The sequence below is a fragment of the Drosophila bipectinata genome, chromosome 4 (assembly GCF_030179905.1).
Source record: "Drosophila bipectinata strain 14024-0381.07 chromosome 4, DbipHiC1v2, whole genome shotgun sequence".
Taxonomy (NCBI): Eukaryota; Metazoa; Arthropoda; class Insecta; order Diptera; family Drosophilidae; genus Drosophila; species Drosophila bipectinata.
Window position 1 is genome coordinate 8,344,763 of NC_091740.1, and position 20,790 is coordinate 8,365,552.

A 20,790-nucleotide genomic window follows, 5' to 3' on the forward strand; every position below is an offset into this window, starting at 1 on the left:
CTTCTTTTTGGTCTTTAGTCCAGACCAGTGGTCGGCAAAAAATACTTACATATGGTTTAAAATAATTTGAATTAGTATCTATCTAGTATCACTAACATTAGAAAAAGCGATAGGCAGAAATAGTCGGTTAAAGAGAGAGTGGGAATTTAAATTTGCTTTCTTGTGACAACTCTCAGGGATCCTTGTCCCAATACCGTCTGAGACTACGAGTCATATTTTTACTATAGATTTTTAAAGTTTTGGACATAGAAAACAGATAATTTTTTTAAATCTTTGAAAATGATCACCCTCAAATTAGTTACATATACATATACATAGTATGTAATAATAATTATAAAAACTAAAAGTTAATTTTATTGGGTATAATGACGCAATTTCCTACTAGGTCACTTCAAAAGTTTCTTCAATTTTTCTTTTTTTGTCGCACTATGTAATAGGCTTTGATAAAAAATATGTTATATATTACGAGGGTGGGCTGAAAAGACAACAAATGCAACAAAAATTCTATTTTTAAAAAATTTATTATTTTTTTGATTAGTGTTTTCTAAGAAAGTTTCATGCGGTTTTATCAACACTGGTAATTTTGGCGGGACTTTTAGCGCGTTCACTTTTGCATTGTCGTCAACATGCATAAAATCGAATAACGTGCTGTCATAAGATTTCTGTTTTTAGAGGAGAAATCCAACGACGATATTAAAAGAGTTAGACTAAGTTTATAAGGATTCAGCTCCATCGTTTTCAACAATAAAATATTGGACTGCTGAATTTAAACACGGGCGGACAAGCATTTTTGACGATGATCGCCCAGAGAGGGTCGTCCCAGAGAGGTAACAACACCAGAAATTGTGGATAAAGTCCATGGAATGATATTGTATGATCGCCGAATCAAGCTGCGAGAGATTGCAAATGCTCTAAACATTTCTTGGGATCGCGATGGAAACATTTTACACGAATTTTTACACATACACTGCTCGCCACTTGAATAGGACACCCTGTATGCTTCCTTTACATCGACTCATAACTCGAAAACGAAATAATAAAATAACGGAATTTTTGCATATTATCTGTGTCCACACTTTCTTCGCTCTTTCTGGTATATTCCAAGATTTGGAATAGAACCGTTATAAAGTTGTGTGCACTTTTTGTGAGCATTCGTAAAAGTACAATGAAATTTTTGCGCCACTTGAATAGAACATCCATTTTATTTTGTCGGTATCGTTCGCACAAACACGCAAAATTCAAGTTACTTGGGCTTTTTCATTTAATTCAAGAGTAAATTAAATTAAAAAGTAAAAATGGGGCGTGGCACTTCATTATCTAAAGCGGAGAAAGGCAAAATCCAACCCTACAAGGATTCTGGCTTATCTATTGCCAAAATAGCTAAAAAAATCGACAGGAGCCGTCACGTGGTAACCAATTTTTTAAATAATGAGGATAATTATGGCAAAAACATGAAAGGCCGCACTCACAGTGTACTTACTAGCGCGGACAAGCGACTTATAATCAGAGAAGCTTCCAATTCGCACGACTCTTTGGCAAAGATAAGACAAAAATGTGACGTCAAAGCAAGTTTGACAACCATGCGTCGAGTCATCAATAATGTTCCACATCTGAAGAGACTAAAAATCAAGAAGAAGCCACCTCTTAACCCGGTTCGGAAGCTGCAACGCCTTGATTTCGCTCGCGCTCATGTGACCTGGACTTCGGAGTGGCATCGTGTCGTCTTTTCAGACGAAAAAAAGTTTAATTTGGAGGGTCCAGATCTTCGAAAAGAACCACACCATCTTGATAAGTTGCACAGCAGTGCTGGAGGTATTATGGTGTGGGGGGCCATTTCTTATTATGGCACTTGTCAGCTTAAATTTGTTAAAACTACCATGAATGCATTAAGCTATAATGCAATATTGAAAGAGGCCTTTCCCCACTTCCAAACACTTTTCGCAAATTTAACATGGATTTATCAACACGATAATGCCCCAATACATACGGCTCGGATAGTTAATTCGTATATAACAAGCCAAAACGTGGAGGTATTAAAGTGGCCACCATATTCGCCGGACTTAAACATCATTGAGAATGTGTGGGGATGGCTAACACGTGAAGTATATGGATCCGGCCAGCAATATTCGAGCGTTCCCGAGCTTATGGCAGCTATCAAATTAGCATGGGACTCGATTTGGGACTTATGGCATGGGACTTATTTGGAAAAATTATACGCATCCCTTCCAAACCGAATGTGTGAAGTTTTGGAAAACAAAGGTGGCTCAACACATTATTAAAAAAATTTTTTTTTGTTACAAAATACCTTAAACTAGAATATATTAAGTAATTTTAATGTTTGAATAAAGTTTGAAAATTCTAAACATTTTTTTTGGGAAAGTGTCCTAATCAAGTGGTGCAAAATGAAGACTGCACAATTGGTTACTAATTGTTTAACAATTTTTTTTTTATACTTACAACTTTTTAAAAATATTGTAATTTTTGCAACACTACTAGATTTAAATTAACTTAACTAAAACAATAAAATTATGTTCCTAGATGGCTAGGCTTGGCAGCAATTAAAGTTATAAAATCTAGTTTAGAGGTGTCCTATTCAAGTGGCGAGCAGTGTAAGTAAGCTTTCTTATGTGCCTCAAGATGGGTGCCTCGATTACCTTAAACTAGAATATATTAAGTAATTTTAATGTTTGAATAAAGTTTGAAAATTCTAAACATTTTTTTTGGGAAAGTGTCCTAATCAAGTGGTGCAAAATGAAGACTGCACAATTGGTTACTAATTGTTTAACAATTTTTTTTTTATACTTACAACTTTTTAAAAATATTGTAATTTTTGCAACACTACTAGATTTAAATTAACTTAACTAAAACAATAAAATTATGTTCCTAGATGGCTAGGCTTGGCAGCAATTAAAGTTATAAAATCTAGTTTAGAGGTGTCCTATTCAAGTGGCGAGCAGTGTAAGTAAGCTTTCTTATGTGCCTCAAGATGGGTGCCTCGATTGCTCACAATGGAAAATAAACGCAACCGCTTGCACATTGCGAATTAGAGTTTGGCATTGCTTAACGCAAACAAAAACGAATTTTTTCGTCGTTTTGTGACTGTTGAAAAACCTGGATTCATCACCATACACCAGAAAGTATGGAACAGTCAAAGCAATGGATTTCAACTGGAGAAACGGCACCGAAAAAAGCAAGATCGGTTTGTCGGCCAACAAGGTGATGGCAACGGTTTTCTGAGATGCCCGAGGTGTAATTCATGTGGATTATCTGGAAAAAGGGAGAACAATTACGGGAGAATACTATTCCAATCTCTTGGGACGATTTGAATCTGAGCTGAAGAAAAAAAGGCCGCACCAGGACAATGCTCCCGCTCACAAGAGCGTTGTCGGCATGTCGAAATTGTGTGAATTGCACTACAAAATTTTGCCCCATCCACCTTATTCTCCAGATTTAGCACCATGTGACTATTACTTATTTCCAAATTTTAAAAAATGGCTTGGGGGTAAGAAAATTTAGTCAAATGAACAGATAATCTGTCAAACTAACGCCTATTTTGAGGACCTGGACAAATCCTATTTCATGGAAGGTATTGGGAAACTGGAGGATCGATGGTTCAAGTGCATACGTCTAAAAGGAGATTATGTTGAGAAATTAAAAAACACAATTTAAAAAAAAAACGTATTTTCTTTGTAAGGCCGACTTTTTATCAGCCTACCCTCGTATATATAAATAAAATATGGAGAGCCTTTTTTTTAATTGCTAAATATTGAAAATAATTTTTTTAACATGATATTTATTTTAAACACCTTGTGAATGGTACTATAATTTTTTTTAAATTTTCTGCAAAAAAAATTCTTGCTCCAATGTATTGGTGATTTTTTGGTATCGGAGTCTGCTTTGCCATATACAAAGCTTGGGCACTGATAAATATCGGATACATCCGATATCAGATTGGATATATATCGCAAATTTCGCATATAGTTTACCGTTCCTTTACCGAAGTTTGCCGGATATATAAAAAAAAATAAAATAAATCCCCCACATCCTCTATATCAGTGGTCGGCACCCCAATACATTGATATGATTTTACCGCATTAGTGTTAGTAACGAATAGCAAAAAGTAGGCTGTGAGCATGACGTTTCACACATTTATACTGTGTGTGTGTGGCAGAGCTCGGGCAGTGAAATTTCCTATGCCCCCGAGATAGGGCCGTGCCGACCTCTGCTCTATATAGAAGAACTGTGAAGGCTAACATTTTTTTAATGAATGTATTCAGTCGTTACAATCTTTTTAGATAAATAAAACTTTGAATAAAAAAATATAAATAAATTAATTATAAAATATACCGTTTAAATGAAGGGTCTTGACAATTGGAGTTGTATCCATAGTATTAACTAAAAATAAAAAAGAATAATATTGAATGGGAACATTATTTATTAAAGGAAATTAGAAAATACGTAGGCTAATAATAAGCCGAAATCTCCGACTTTGTGTTTTAACCATAGCTCGCAAATAACTGTTAACCGATTGCTGGGGAGCAATATGACTTTGTGACTTTGTAAGGCGATTCAAAAAGTCTTTATTGTATGTATGTGTGTATGTCAAAGTTAGTGGGTCTTGTTATACCCTTGCAGACCTAAAGCAATCGACTAAAATCTATCGACTTGAAACTTTGCACCCACCCTTCTTTCCTTTGTACGCAGTATATAAGTCGGAACGGACGGGATCGGCCGACTATATATATTTTATAGCTGCCATATAACTAATTGATCGGAAATGCTATAACTTTGGTTTTTTTTAGAGTAAGAGAGTTCGCATTCATAAGGTCGGCCGACTATATTCTATAGCTGCCATATAACTGAACGATCGGAAATGACCCAACTTTCGTCTTTTTAAACATAGAAAGCTGGAACTTGGTACAGATTATATTTTTGGTCAGTTGATCCGACCTACCAAATTTTATAACTATCGGTTGACTATATCTTAAAGCTGCCATATAACTGGTATTTGGTATTTGGTAGAAATACCAACTTTGGTATTTTTGAAGATAGAAGCTTGAGGTTTTTTTGAGATTTTGTATTGTAATAAGTTGGTTATATTTTTATATTCTCATAATGGTCGGCCCTCTAAATCGGATTTTTGCGATATATATTCGTTTTTAACTGCAAGGGTATATCAACTTCGGCTCCGCCCGTAGCTTTCCTTTCTTGTTATTTTTTTTCGCTCAAAATGTCATTTAATTCATGATTGCGGCGTATTTACAAAATTTTCTATATATTTGATAGCATATCTCCTTAGACCACGTATACAGGTATCATTCAGAACCATGATTTTTTCACTATCACCCCCCCAGACCACTAAAAATTTAAAATGAATTTTCTATATATCATAGACACACATTTTTCTATACATTTTTATACCATTGGAGAGGGTATTATAATTTTGGTCAAAAGTGTGCAACGCAGTGAAGGAGACATCTCCAACCATATAAAGTTTATATGTTCTTGATCAGGATCACCTCCTGAGTTGATCTGAGCATGTCCGTCTGTTCGTCTGTCTGTCCGTCTGTCTGTCTGTTTCTACGCGAACTAGTCTCTCAGTTTTAGAGCTATCGTCTTGAAACTTTGCACACAGTATATAAGTCGGAACAGCCGGAATCGGCCGACTATATCCTATAGCTGCCATATAACTGATTGATCAGAAATGGTACAACTTTGGTGTTTTTAGAGTTAGAGAGTTCAAACTTGACATGAAAGCTATCTTTGGCAAAACATTACGACATGCCAAATTTCATAAGGATTGGCCGACTATATCCTATAGCTGCCATATAACTGATTGATCGGAAATGATTCAACTTTCGTGTTTTTTGAAGTTAGAAATCTGGAACTTAGTACTGATTATATTTTTGGTCAGATAATCCGACATACTCAATTTAATAAGGATCGGCCAACTATGTCCTATAGCTGCCATATAACTGAACGATCGGAAATGTTTTTTGGTAGAAATACCAACTTTGGTATTTTTGAGGATAGAAGTTTGGGACTTTTTTTTAGATTTTATATTATAATAAATTGGGTTATATTATTTTATTCTCATAAGGATCGACCAACTATATCCGATGTTTGCGATATATATCCGGTTTTAACTGCAAGGGTATATCAACTTCGGCTCCGCCCGAAGTTAGCTTTCCTTTCTTGTTTTTGTTCTAACTGAAATTAGTAGAGAATACCATGTTTTAAATTTGGATAAGGGGAAAAGTCAGAAAAAATTTTATTACATTTGTTATTTTTTTAAGCAATTTTTTCGTAAATTATATATGTATTAACTTTGAGTATAATTTTATTTTTAAAGTTAGGCCCATCTACAAAAATTTTAATGATTTACTGAATCAAGCTTTCAAAGAGATTTGTTTTTGACATGGAAACTGACTAAGAATGTAATCCTTCAAGCGAGTCCTTACCGAATTTGCTACCAAAATTTAAAAATCAATTTGATGCTCTCATATTCATATTCAGTTTTTCTAATTAAATGGTATAGAAGGGTGATATTGAAAAAATCATGGTCCTAAATGGTATCTATGTATATACGTGGGCCAAGGAGATATGCAGTCAACTATCCAGAAAATTTAATAAACAGCGTAGAATCATGAATTGGGGATATTTTTGGGCTTTTTTTTTATTTTTATTTTTTTGCTCAGAGAATAATGATAATTTCTCATTTAAATTTTTTCACTCTGAGAATAATGACTGAGATACTAGTTCGCGTAGAAACAGGCAGACCGATAGACGGAGGGATAAGTTTACTATCTTGCTTGTTTCAATTACTCGAAAAATACTTACTTCTATAATAACATACATAGAAGCACACAATGGGACGATCGAGCAAGTAAACAGAATACAAGCTTTCGAACATAGAGAACACAATAGTAACGTATTCTTCGACGCATCTCAAGCTTCTGACTGAGTATGGCTCGATTCAATTCTCTACAGTAGGATATTTTCAGCAACGTCGTGAGACTAAACCATCGAAGCTGGAGTCCCAAAAGGCCGCTGCCTTCCTTTGACCTACCATATATTTCAAAGGACAAATTATTAACAACGTCCAGTTATGCCGACAGTATCAGTAGTGGAAAGGTGACAGTAAAGTGGCAGCTTATATATATTACCTCTCTATATATTACATAATAACTATTTTGATGATCTATAACATGATAATGCTAATGGGAATCCAGACCGGCGATTTATACTAAATAATTTAATTTTCCACTCACCTTCATTGCTAGCATAGTCTAATGGTAATGGCAAATGATTTCCAGATTTTTTGTCAATTTCATCTTGGTGCTGCGACCGCATAAAATACACTGTTGCGATTATAAAGATGACTAAAAATAAGACTCCTGTTACAATGGCCCCAGCAATAAAGCGGAGTTGAGCAGAATCGTCATAAACTGTTAAAATAGATTAATGATTATTTCAAATTGTTTCAATTGTTTTTTAATGTAAAAACCAAATTATACGTGGAAATTTTATGATTTGGTTAAATTTGGTGATTTGCCAAAGAAAGCATAGTGATTTGGTTAAATGTCAAGCCTCATACCCATGAAACACTTTCACCCTGCCACAGAATTTTGCGTAGACAAAAACACTTGGGGTAAGTTGAAAAAAACTGCCAGATTGAATAATCAAAAATTTATTTTTTTCTTTTTATCGTACGATCGTACGCATATTATTTTAAATACATTTAAATTTAAAATTTGTGTTAGTGTGTGCTAGTAAAGAACCTTTTGTATTATACTTTACATATTCTGTTTTGCTATTGCTTCCGGTAATTTATGTGCAATTGTTTGGTTCAACAGAATAGGTACTGGTGAAAGATTTTTAGTTTGCGATTAAACTTGGGGTTTGGCGATACGTGTTTCATGGAAATTACTATTTTCAAAACAAAGCCATTATCGTGAAAATGGTCTTGGCCATCGCAAAATCTTTCCAAAAAATTGGACGAAGACAAAATGTTGTAATTAACTTTTAAAGAAACAAATCAGAATACGGAGAAAACATGTAAGACGGAGTCAATCACGCCACCTCTGCTGCAGAGAGGAGGCATATTGTGCGAGCTGCATTTTATTCGCATATTTCAGCACCCAAAATTAAAAAGTTGGCGGTGTTAAAGCCAGTGTGTCTAACGTTAAAAGACTGATTTCGTCTGCCCAAACCGATTGAAACCAAAAAAAACCGGTAAACCGGATGCACGTAAGGCTTCAAGTCTGCTCTTTGCTCGCACGCACATGATCGAATGGACGAGCAAATGGCAAGTGTTTTGTTCCGGTGAAAAAAATGAGGTCTGAGAGGGAGGCGTAATGGTCTGGGGGTCGTTATCAGACTCTGGTATTGCGACCTGCAATTTGTTACTTTCAAAATGAACGATGAATCCTACAAATCTATCATAATGACCGCGTTTCTCCATTATTCCAAATTATTAAATGGACTTACCAGCAAGACAACGCTCTTAGGGTGCTAGGGTGGTAAAAGAGTGGATTCAGGCTAAAAATGTGGGCTTGCTCGAATCCCAATATTCACCTGACCGAATTAAAAAGAAAAACGTAAGGGGGGGGTTGCTATCGCAGAAGGTACATAAAGGAAGAAGGCAATTTGATTGCAAAAAAACTTTAATTTCGGCAAGTTAAACGGCCTGGAAACCAATTTCATTGCTCGCTTCCGCTGCGAGCTCGATTTAGCTTGCTCTCGGATCGTTTATATGAAGTTATACCGAAAAATGGTGGATTTACTCATTATTAAAATTTACTTTAGAAATGTACTTATGTAAGTATAAGCCAAAAAATATGAAAATGATCTTAACTAACATAAAACTTGAATGTTTTTAGGTTGAACCTATTCAGATGAACAAAAAAAACGGTCTGTGTCATATTACATTTTATTACATCATATTACATTTACATGTATATTATATTTTGTAAGAACGATTGTATTTATAATAGTGGCAGCGGGTCTTAAAAAGGTTCGCATCATTGTTCTAAAAGCGCTCTTCTCGCTTCCTAAATCGGCCTGTATTGAAATGCATCGCCGCAGCTTAAGCTTTCGCGCATATTCATTTTTATACCCATGCAGAGGGTATTATAATTTTGTCCAAAAGTGTGCAACGCAGTGAAGGAGACATCTCCGACCCTATAAAGTTTATATATCCTTGATCAGGATCACCTCCTGAGTTGATATGAGCATGTCCGTCTGTCTGTCTCTACGCAAACTAGTCTCTCAGTTTCAAGCTTCTTGAAACTTTGCACACACCCTTCTTTCGAACTTTACACGAGAGCTATTTTTGGCAAAATTTTACGTCATGCCAAATTTCATCAGGATCGGCCGACTATATGCAATAGCTGCCATATAACTGAACGATCGGAAATGACCCAACTTTCGTGTTTTTAAAGTATAGAAAGCTGGAACTTGGTACAGATTATAGTTTTGGTCAGTTTATCCGACCGACCAAATTTCATAAGGATCGGCCGACTATATCCTATAGCTGCCATATAACTGAACGATCGGAAATGACCCAACTTTCGTGTTTTTGAAGATAGAAAGCTGGAACTTAGTTCAAATTATATTTTTGGTCAGTTAAGCCGATCTACCAAATTTCATAACGATCGTTCGACTATATCTTATAGCTGACATATAACTGAACGATCGAAAATGGTTTTTGGTAGAAATACCAACTTTCGTATTTTTGAAGATAGAAGCTTGGGGCTTTTTTTTTAAGATTTGATCATAATGATCGCGCCCCACTACGCTCAATTTTTGCGAGATATATATCCGGTTTTAACTGCAACGGTATATAAACTTCGGCTCCGCCCGACGTTAGCTTTCCTTTCTTGTTTTTAATACAGGGTGACAATAAATAACCCGGACAAACTTTGAAGCAATCTATTATAAATGTATTATGATGCAGCCCTTACATAAATGCATTTATCGATAGCTTGTACTTTTCTAAAACAAATATATTTACATTTTTGTGATTCCCATCAATTTGATATTTCTTTCGGGATGTCTAACAATCGTTGTGAAATTTTAAAACTGTTTCAACAAGGAAATCGCCAATGCGACATTGTTTGTTTGCTTGGCATACCAAAACAAACGGTCTCTGACGCTATCCGGCGATTTAATGAGCTTGGCCATGAAGGTGACCGTCCCAGACGAGGCAGACCATGTACCGCTAACACTTGCAGAATTCGCCAGATAGTGAAAAAGCGGATCACTCGAAATTGCAGAGTCTCGGTCAGAAAAATAGCCCGTGAAATCGGAGTGAATCGAGAAAGTGTTCGGTTGATAGCAAAAAATGAACTTAATCTCAAGCCCTACAAGCTCCAAAAAATGCATCTTCTTACGGATGACAATAAGCGCGTGAGACTCCAAAGATGCCGTCAGCTAAAGCGTCGGGCCGCAGGTCAAAAATGGGAGCGTATTCTTTTCACGGACGAGAAGATATTCACCATCCAAAAGGCGCACAATCACCAAAATGACAGAAGCTGGTCTGCTAAAGCTCCAGGTACCTCTGCAATAATCGAGCGCCGTCAATGTGAGCAGTCTTTAATGGTTTGGGGAGGAATATGCGCCACTGGCAAAACACCCCTTGTTTTCATCGATCAATGGGTCAAAATCAACAGGAAGTGTACCGCCGGGACATTTTGGAAACTGTTGTGCTTCCTTGGGCCCAGCGGCACTTCGGTGATACGGAGTGGACGTTTCAACAGGATTCAGCGTCAGCCCATAGAGCCAAATTGACTCAGGACTGGTGCAAAGCCAATTTTTCGGACTTTATCACATCCAGTGTATGGGCACCTTACTCGCCAGATCTTAATCCGATGAACTACAGTGTGTGGTCTATTTTGGAGTCCAGGGCATGTGCTTAATGCCAACTAAGTTTGGAGGCGCTGAAGCAATCATTCCTCCGAGAATGGGATCGATTATCGGAAGAACCTCCTGCGGCCCATTGCGCTAAATTTCCAGAAACGTTTAGGCCTCTGCATCGCAGCCCAAGGAAGCCACTACGAAACCACCTGAATATATGTTAACACAATACCTATTTAATAGTTGTGTATCTGCATTTTTTCTCAAATACAGTTCCTTAAAAAGTTATGATCAAAAATGTTTGTCCGAGTTATTTATTGTCACCCTGTAAATTCCAACGCCTCCATACCCGTCGGCCCGAGGGTTACAAACAAAATTATAATTTGCTAGGCTACACATAGAGTTGTTTGAAATCCAGATTTCTGACAAAAGAAATCTGTTATGCTTCTGATATGCCCAAACAATAGCGTTGTTACTAGGGAACAACATTTTCTTTATTAAATGCCGCAAATAGCTAGCTACGAAGTAGCTTAAATATATTTTTATTTATTCACTTCACATTTATAACAAGAATGAGTTCTATACAGAGCTCGCAAATAACAGTTGACCGTTTCTTGTAATCACCAAAAAACTGTTTTTTTGCACACCAGGTGCGCAAAAGGTCACACTAGAACCGTTCAACTGTGTCTCCTGAACGAACGGTCTGTGCTGAACCAAAAACAAATTTTGCGTGTCCTTTTTGCTCTGGTCATTCGCTGACCATTTTGCAACGAGCGAAGAAAATAAAAGTCTTTTGCATTTGTATGAGTGTATCTATAAGTTAATTAAAGTTAACCAAGCAGCGGCAATGTCCGATTATTTAAGGGGTTATATACCTTTTTGAGCGAAAAAATTGAGGGAACTTTGGATTTTTATTTCAGGTGTGTAGCAATTATTTTATGACACTGAAGTTATTTTTTATTGATAGTACATGTTTTTATCGAAACAATAAGCGTTTGTTCTTGAAAAAATATAAACAATTTACAAAGTTATGGCAATTCTCTCGGAACCCTTTTTTTTATAGCGTCTTGCGGTGACCACGATAGAAGTCCAGCAGGTCAACCAAAATCAAAAAACCAAAAATTTTGTATTAGTATAGTATTATTTCCCGTTCGTGAACGATTATTTTCAAGAATATTTGGTTTTTTCTGCATACAGTAAACATTTTTCCAAAAAATTGATGTTTTCAGTTCTAAAAATTTTATTAAAAAATTTTTATCTGTGAAATAAAAATGGACGCAAAAAAACTGAATCGTTCACGAACTCGGCACAATCATTACGAATAATTTAAAAAAAAATTGAAGAAGATCAATCAAATAGTTCTTGTGTAATCGTGGTCACAGCGAAGGACCTTTTGGAAAAACACGACTTTGAGATAATCTCATTCAAAGTTGCTTGACGCTATCCGCAGCCGTGACGAACCGCGCCTCAAAACGCTGTTTTCCTATCGAACTATTATTCGGATCTCCATGAAACTTTGGGAAAATATTCTCTAGGGTGTGAGGGTGATTTTCACGAGCCAATTTTAAGACAAACAATTTCAGTTGTGTCCCATTGTCCAGATTGCAGTAGTCTCCAAAAGTGCACACTTGCCATCCCCTTCTTTCCTATGCCTTTTTTTTTTTTAGAACCGTTAAAGCTCCCTGGCATGTGCAAGTAGGTTCGTTTTCGCTGCAAAGATAAGCCCAGTTTCACTTTCAAATCGTTCTTTGACTCCAGCGGATTGACCTAAGATTTCACCTTTTTATACCCTTGCAGAGGGTATTATAATTTTGTCCAAAAGTGTGCAACGCAGTGAAGGAGACATCTCCGACCCTATAAAGTATATATATTCTTGATCAGGATCACCTCCTGAGTTGATATGAGCATGTCCGTCTGTCCGTCTGTCTGTTTCTACGCGAACTAGTCTCTCAGTTTTAAAGCTATCGTCTTGAAACTTTGCACACACCCTTCTTTCCTTTGCACGCAGTATATAAGTCGGAGCGACCGGGATCGGTCGACTATATCCTATAGCTGCCATATAACTGATTGATCGGAAATGGTATAACTTTGGTGTTTTTAAAGTTAGAGAGTTCAAATTTGACATGAGAGCTATTTTTGAGAGCAAAATGAGACATGAGAGCAAAATAATACGACATGCCAAATTTTATAAGGATCGGCCGACTATATCCTATAGCTGCCATATAACTGAACGATCGGAAATGACCCAACTTTTGTGTTTTTGAAGATAGAAAGCTGGAACTTGGTACAGATTATATTCTTGGTCAGTTAATCCGATCTACCAAATTTCAGATCGGCTAACTATATCCGATGTTTGCGATATATATCCGGTTTTAGCTGCAAGGGTATATAAACTTCGGCTCCGCCCGAAGTTAGCTTTCCTTTCTTGTTAAGAATAAAACACGTGGAAATACCTAATTCCACGTGTCCCGCAATCTTTATATTTTAATTAAAGTGAATTTATGAAACTAGTTGCAACCAAACAAGTGCGAGTTTCAAGTGCAATTGAGAGTTGCTGTTTAATTTTCTTTGTGGGTCGGCCAATATCAGGTGAGAAAAAGAAACTGCAATTCTTGTGGAAGTTCTAATGGCCATGAATTTCGCAGAGCCATGGTGGCCTGGTATTTCGGCCGAGCACCTATATAAAATATATATAAGCCAGAAACGCAGGAATCCGAGATGAGGAATTAGAGCTATCGAGGATCGTTTTGGAGGAAAAGCAACGGAGCTTCATGAAACCCCCTTCGCTGTTCCCTGACATTACATAAGGACCACGAGGTTTCCATGAGGCGTGGAATCAACCCCCTCTCCTCTCGCCTACTATAAAAGTAGCTCTCGCGGATTTGTGTTCTGCTTTCTACCACGCTGCAGCCGTTATTTCCCCAAGAGAATTAACAGACAAAGGAATACCATGTAACCTCCACAGTTTTAGATGCATGGCTGATCTGCCACTGTAGGGAATGTAAAACCGTAAAGAAGTTTGAATCATATTTGTTAATTTCTAGAATGAATAAGTTTTTCTTGAAAGATTTTGCCTTATTTTAAATTAATTACGAACTACATCCTTTAATATCTATATATATATATCTACATTATTATGAAGTAAACTTTAGAAAACACATATAAATAAATAGCTGCATCGGAAGTCGACAGGCCTGCTGACCTCGAGGGACGAGCTGTAAGTACGGCATAGCCGCAACAACCTAACGAATATTTGTTAGAATGACATAGAAAAGAGATATAAATATGTATATGAATATTTGGGATGAAGTGAAGTCATTTAAATAAAAGTAGAGTAATTTTCCTAATTTTCTAAATTCAAATCAACATAAATTAAGTAAATCATAAAATTTAAATCATACTAAATCATTTTATTTTATGTTAAGGCTTGGTTAAACCCTTTGAATAATGATGTTGGATTAGGATTAGAATTTGTTATAGTAGAAATAATGAACCAACTACTTAAAAACATATTGAATATAATGAAGTAATGAAATTATAATGAATCGCGTCTAAATATTTCCGTGGGGTTTCCAGAGACAAGCTAACGTAAAATGGGTTGCCCAATGATAATGGTGCAACAAGGTAGGGCGGGTAAAGAGGAGATCTATAACACCTGAGATCTCCAAACTAAGATCCTCATTCTCTCTCTCTCCCCCACAACTTTGGCCACTTCCTTCCCTTAAGCACTGTCGATTTCTTTTATTTGGTAACCCTGATTTGGGGAAGCACAAGAACCCTCCCTCTGGCCCTGAGCTAGGCCGGCAACAGACAGTGCGTGCTCCCGATCAGAACCAGGACGTTACAGATAAAATGGCGCCCAACCGTGGAGCGACGTTGGAGTCAACCGTGAAGCCAACGTGGGCAATCGTGGTAAACGTGGTTACAAGGTATATAGTACTGAATGACCATACGTGAAGAACGATATGTAGATATTTTCCCTCACAATTTCATCCGTTCCCAAAAATCCATTATAGCTAAAAGTTCACAATTTAAATCAGGAGATCTTTGGATGACACAGTTTGGTTATAGCCAATCTAGTGGCCAAGACTCACGTTTATTAAATACATATATCGTATTTCTTGTATTTCATCAGGCTTTACAATATCAGTCTTGGATTTTTCGTCCTGAGTCTATATCGGTTCGTCACCAACTGAATGTAATTCCTAATATTAATTTCGGAAATCAATTAAAATTTGAAATCATTTTTGCTGAGCATTCTTGGCAAGACTCTCTTTTCATTGACAGTTTCCACAATAGTGCAATAGACCCAAAGTAAGAGAATGTGGGATACCTAAGCTGAATAGTTAAGTTAGCTTGTCTCGAAGTAAAAACCCAACAACAATGAAAAATAAATCACTAACCAAACATATTTAAGATAAACAAAGCAAAAATAAAATATAAACATAAATAATGGCAGTAAGACGCAGTCTAGAAAACTTGGTAGCATGAATGTCCAATGAGAGAGATACTACAATAAGCTGCACTATATGCAATGATACAAATATTCAAGAAGAATATGTGGAGATAGCATGTAAACACAAATTCCATCGCCAATGCATATTATCGTGGTTAGATAATAATGAAACTTGTCCGATTTGTCGAAGTGTTTGTCAGCGAGATCAGGTTGAAAGCCAGACTTCGACTAAGGCAGAAGCGAACGTTCCCCACTCTAGGACAACCAGAGCTGGTGGAAACAATAGCTCAACCACCGGAACTATTCCTAGAAATAGACCTAATACCCGATCACACCAAAGACCGAATGCAAATGTAAACCCCCGAACGAGTCTAGGAGCTTCATCGCGTCAGGAAATAACAAATACTCAGGCTACTGCCGATTCCAATGGTATTAGTGAAGAAAGAATCCAACAATTGATAGCAAGTTCGATGGAGGCATTTCGTATAAGCATGACAGCCACCTTGTCCGAAAAAGTTCGTACAACCCTTAATAGCTTGTCGTTAAACGGGATTCCACGAGAAAACCCAGAAGAACCGCAACTTGAATGGGATTTTCCTGCACCCTTGGCCCATCCTCGTATAAGTTTAGACAGTGGAGCACGATCCAATCAATTTAACAGACGTAATAATAATTCGCCGGTAGTTCAGGAACCTTTTCGAGACTTCTCGGATAAAACTGCTGGAGTTATCTCGAATTGGCATATCAAATTTACAGGGTTGCTTTGTGATATCTCAGTAGAAGACTTTATTTATAGAGTTAACTGCTTAACATCTCAAAGTTTCAATGGAAATTTTGTATTGCCTTACAAATTTGGACATTTACTTTTTGCTGGACCAGCTTTAAATTTTTATTGGCGCTGTCACAGATCTAATGAGGAAACCACCTGGTTCGACCTATGCACTCGTTTAAGAGAAAGGTACAAAGATCAACGTACAGAAAGGGACATTAAAGATACTTTACGTAGACGAAAACAGGGTCGAAACGAAAGTTTCGATGAATTCTTAGATGCCATGGTTGCTATTACTGATGCCTTACGAGAACCATTGTCTGATGAAGAAATCGTAGCAGAAGTTCGAAACCATCTAAGACCAGAGTTATATCATGAACTTTTGCATGTAGATACCCCATCATTGTCAGCATTGAGACGAGAGTGTCACAAACATGAGGCATTCTTTGGCAACAATAAGTATAAGCAAGGGAATTTACAAAACAACTTTAGACGTACAGTTAATGCCGTCTCGTTAGAGGACCAACAAGATGAAGTTTCGGACTTAGAGACAGATAACCAGAAGATGTTTGCAATAAAGACTCCCATGAAGTGCTGGAATTGTGATGATCCAGGGCACAGGTATTTGGATTGTCTCAAACCTCGGCGCGTGTTTTGTTACGGATGTGGAGCTTTAGACACCTATCGACCAAAATGTGTTAAATGTAATCCGCATTCGGGAAACGATCCACAGGACATCCGCAATTCACACAAGAGGGATGTCCGCAACTAAATTCAAGCGAAAATCTAATTATACTTTCAAATCCAAATAAACCAGAACTGTTAGATGAAGAAGTTAGTCATAAAATCAGGAAGCCGTATCACATTAGAATTAAAGAATAGGAGTTAAGAAGATCTGAATTGTTTTCAATTAAATACCATAATTCACGATCATCTAGGCGAATGCGAAAATTTTGGAACAGTTTGAAGAAGTCTACAACGTATACAGTATCGAGCCTGTCACAAAATGCTCAAGATAATCGTCCATTTGTTAAGCTGCACATTTTCGATCAACCCTTTTATGCATTATTAGATAGTGGTGCCAACAAAAGCATCACAGGTGGAGAATTAGCAAAAACAATAGTAGATTTAAAGCAATATCAAAAACAAAAAGGAAGAGTTTGTACAGCAGACGGAAAACGTCAAGAAATTGCAGGTGCAATAGTAATATCATTAGTAAATAACAACCTTCAAAACGATTTTGAGTTTTAATTGTTCCTTCCATATCATTAGACATTATATGTGGAGTTGACTTTTGGAATCAATTCGGAATTTCTATAAACTATCAATCCAATCTTCCCGAAGTACATGCGATAGAAACGAGTAGCGATAAACTATCATTATCAGCCACAGAAAACCGCAAGTTACAGAACGTCATTGAGTTATTTCCTACATCTGAATGTGACGGATTGGGTTTAACAAAGTTGGTTATGCACGTAATCGACACAAAGGATACGCGTCCGGTTAAACAGCGTTATTATCCTATTTCGCCAGCCAAAGAGAAACTTTTGTGTAGCGAAATTGACCAAATGTTAGAGTTAGACATTATAGAAGAAGCACCTTCATCGGAATGGTCTTCACCGATTGTCCTATTAGTAAAACCAGGAAAGGTAAGGTTTTGTCTGGATTCAAGAAAATTGAATAGTGTTACCGCAAAGGACACATATCCTATGCCACACTTAGAAGGTTTATTGAGTAGACTTCCTGCAGTTCGATGCGTTTCAAAGATCGATTTAAAAGACGCGTTTTGGCAAATTGCTTTAGAAGAGAAATCTCGACCAAAAACCGCGTTTGTTGTCCCAAATCGACCGCTATACCAGTTTAAGCGCATGCCTTTTGGTTTGTGTAATGCACCCCAAACAATGTGCAGATTAATGGATCAGGTTATACCATATCAATTAAAGTCTAACGTGATGTTTTACCTAGACCTATTGGTATTGTCTTCTACTTTGGATGAACACCTGACTCACTTAACCGTAGTTGCTTCCCATTTACGTAAGGCAGGGTTGACCATCAATATAGCCAAAAGTCAATTCGGCTTATCTAAAGTGGAATATTTAGGATATGTAGTAGGAGAGGGCACTCTAAAACCGAACAACGACAAAGTCCGTGCCATTTCAGACTATCCTGTCCCTGCAACGCAGAAACAATTACGACGGTTTTTAGGCATTACCGGTTGGTATCAGAGATTCATACCACAGTATTCGACAATAGTTTTTCCACTCACAGAACTATTGAAAGGAAAATCCTTAACATGGAACGACGATGCACAGAAATCTTTTCAAGCCATTAAAGACAAATTATGCTCATCGCCAGTATTAATTAGTCCCAATGACGATAAACCTTTCATCATTCAGTGCGATGCATCCATCTATGGAGTAGGAGGATTATTGGCGCAGTGTGACGAAGACGGATACGAGCGGCCAATCAGTTATATGTCCAAAAAGCTTAACAAGGCTCAGCGAAATTATTCGGTAACCGAATTAGAGTGTTTAGCGGTAGTGTTAGCCATTGAAAGATTTAGAATGTACATCGAAGGACACCCCTTTAAAGTAATCACCGATCATGCTAGTTTAAGTTGGTTAATGAAAAAGAACGACTTGAGAGGTAGACTAGAAAGATGGGCCATGAAACTTCAAGGATACCAGTTGACCATAGAACACCGAAAGGGAAGTGAAAATGTTGTACCCGATGCCATCTCTCGATCTTTCGAAGGAGATGTGAACGTTGCCAATGTAGACATCGAAGTATGGCCCGAAATAGATCTCAGTTCCGATGCGTTCCAGTCTTCGGAATATAAAGAACTGATCGACAAAATAGTTGCCAATAACATGCCCGACTATCAGGTAGTTGACAACTTGCTTTATCATCGTCGTAACTTTTCCAGAGGCGATCTGGATAAAGACGATCAGTGCTGGAAGTTGGTAGTCCCAAGTCAATTGAGAACAGAAGTTATTAGAGCAGCCCATGATCAACCATCCGCTTCGCATTGTGGCATGGCAAAGTGCTTAGAGAGAATCCGCAGAACTTTCTCATGGCCAGGAATGGTTATCAATGTCCGCGATTACATCCGCCAATGTGAGGTATGTCAAACTTGCAAGCATCCCACACAGTAAAATGAAAATTCCAATGGGACAGCAAACTAAAAGCGAGAGACCTTTTCAGAGACTATATCTCGATTTCATCGGTCCTTTTCCTAGAACCAAACGAGGAAATATAGGAATATTCATAATTTTGGATCATTTCTCAAAATTCACCTTCTTGAAGGCTGTAAAGAAATTTACATGGGAGATTGTAGTTTAAATCCTGAAAGAGGATATTTTCGATTGCTTTGGAGTTCCACAGGTAGTAGTTACTGACAACGGTAGACAGTTTAAGGGAAATGACTTCTCTGCGTTTTTGAATCGGTACGGAGTCCAACACCGGTGCACAGCAGCATATGCTCCTCAGTCCAACGCTGCAGAACGAGTTAATAGATCTATTAACGCGGCGTTAAGATCTTACATTCGGTCTGATCAGAGGGAATGGGACAAGTACTTGAGTAGCATTAATAGCGCCTTGCGAAATAATCTACATCAGTCGATTGGAATGCCCCCATATTTAGCCGTTTTTGGACAAAACATGATTACTCATGGTGACGATTACCAACTTTTAGAAAAATTTGGATTAATTAATGAGGGATCCACTACCCTCAATCGATTAGACAACTTTTCCAATATTCGAGGTGACATTCAAAAACATATGCAGAAAGCCTATCAGAGCAACAAACGTACCTATGATTTGCGAAGCCATCACCGGGCATTTAATATTGGCCAGATAGTAACGAAGAGAAACTTTAAGCTAAGCAATGCCGCAGGGAATTTCAACGCTAAGCTAGCGCCTGTTGGAGTAAAAGTCCGAGTAAAGAAAAAGTGCGGACAATCGCTGTATTTACTAGAAGACTTATCAGGAAAAGAATTAGGGACCTTTCATGCTAAAGACATTTGGTAAAGATCACCCTTTTTTCAGCTTTGAGCCGAAAAATACATTTTTCATTCCAACCTGTGGGTGTGAGGGTGATTTTCACGAGCCAATTTTAAGACAAACAATTTCAGTTGTGTCCCATTGTCCAGATTGCAGTAGTCTCCAAAAGGGCACACTTGCCATCCCCTTCTTTCCTATGCCTTTTTTTTTTAGAACCGTTAAAGCTCCCTGGCATGTGCAAGTAGGTTCGTTTTCGCTGCAAAGATAAGCCCAGTTTCACTTTCAAATCGTTCTTTGACTCCAGCGGATTGACCTAAGATTTCACCTTTTTAAGAATAAAACACGTGGAAATACCTAATTACACGTGTCCCGCAATCTTTATATTTTAATTAAAGTGAATTTATGAAACTAGTTGCAACCAAACAAGTGCGAGTTTCAAGTGCAATTGAGAGTTGCTGTTTAATTTTCCCTGTGGGTCGGCCAATATCAGGTGAGAAAAAGAAACTGCAATTCTTGTGGAAGTTCTAATGGCCATGAATTTCGCAGAGCCATGGTGGCCTGGTATTTCGGCCGAGCACCTATATAAAATATATATAAGCCAGAAACGCAGGAATCCGAGATGAGGAATTAGAGCTATCGAGGATCGTTTTGGAGGAAAAGCAACGGAGCTTCATGAAACCCCCTTCGCTGTTCCCTGACATTACAT

At 37.4% G+C, this 20,790-nt stretch overlaps 1 protein-coding gene across 9 annotated transcripts in view; it reads right to left on the reverse strand.

The window, feature by feature from the left end:
- Positions 1-20,790, reverse strand: part of Eph (Eph receptor tyrosine kinase) — a 119,726-nt gene that overhangs the window by 8,874 nt on the left and 90,062 nt on the right. For 5 of the 9 annotated variants that reach the window (XM_070282475.1, XM_043213527.2, XM_043213528.2 and 2 more), the window contains 2 exons: positions 7,272-7,448; positions 4,348-4,395 (listed from right to left, as the gene is read on the reverse strand). The exons of 1 other annotated variant lie outside the window; for it this stretch is intronic. In XM_070282475.1, coding sequence (XP_070138576.1) covers positions 4,348-4,395; positions 7,272-7,448 — 225 coding nt within the window. Of the gene's footprint in view, positions 1-4,347; positions 4,396-6,985; positions 7,066-7,271; positions 7,449-20,790 lie in introns of those variants that run through there. 3 more of the 9 variants (XM_070282477.1, XM_070282476.1, XM_043213529.2) reach the window with 3 other exon arrangements.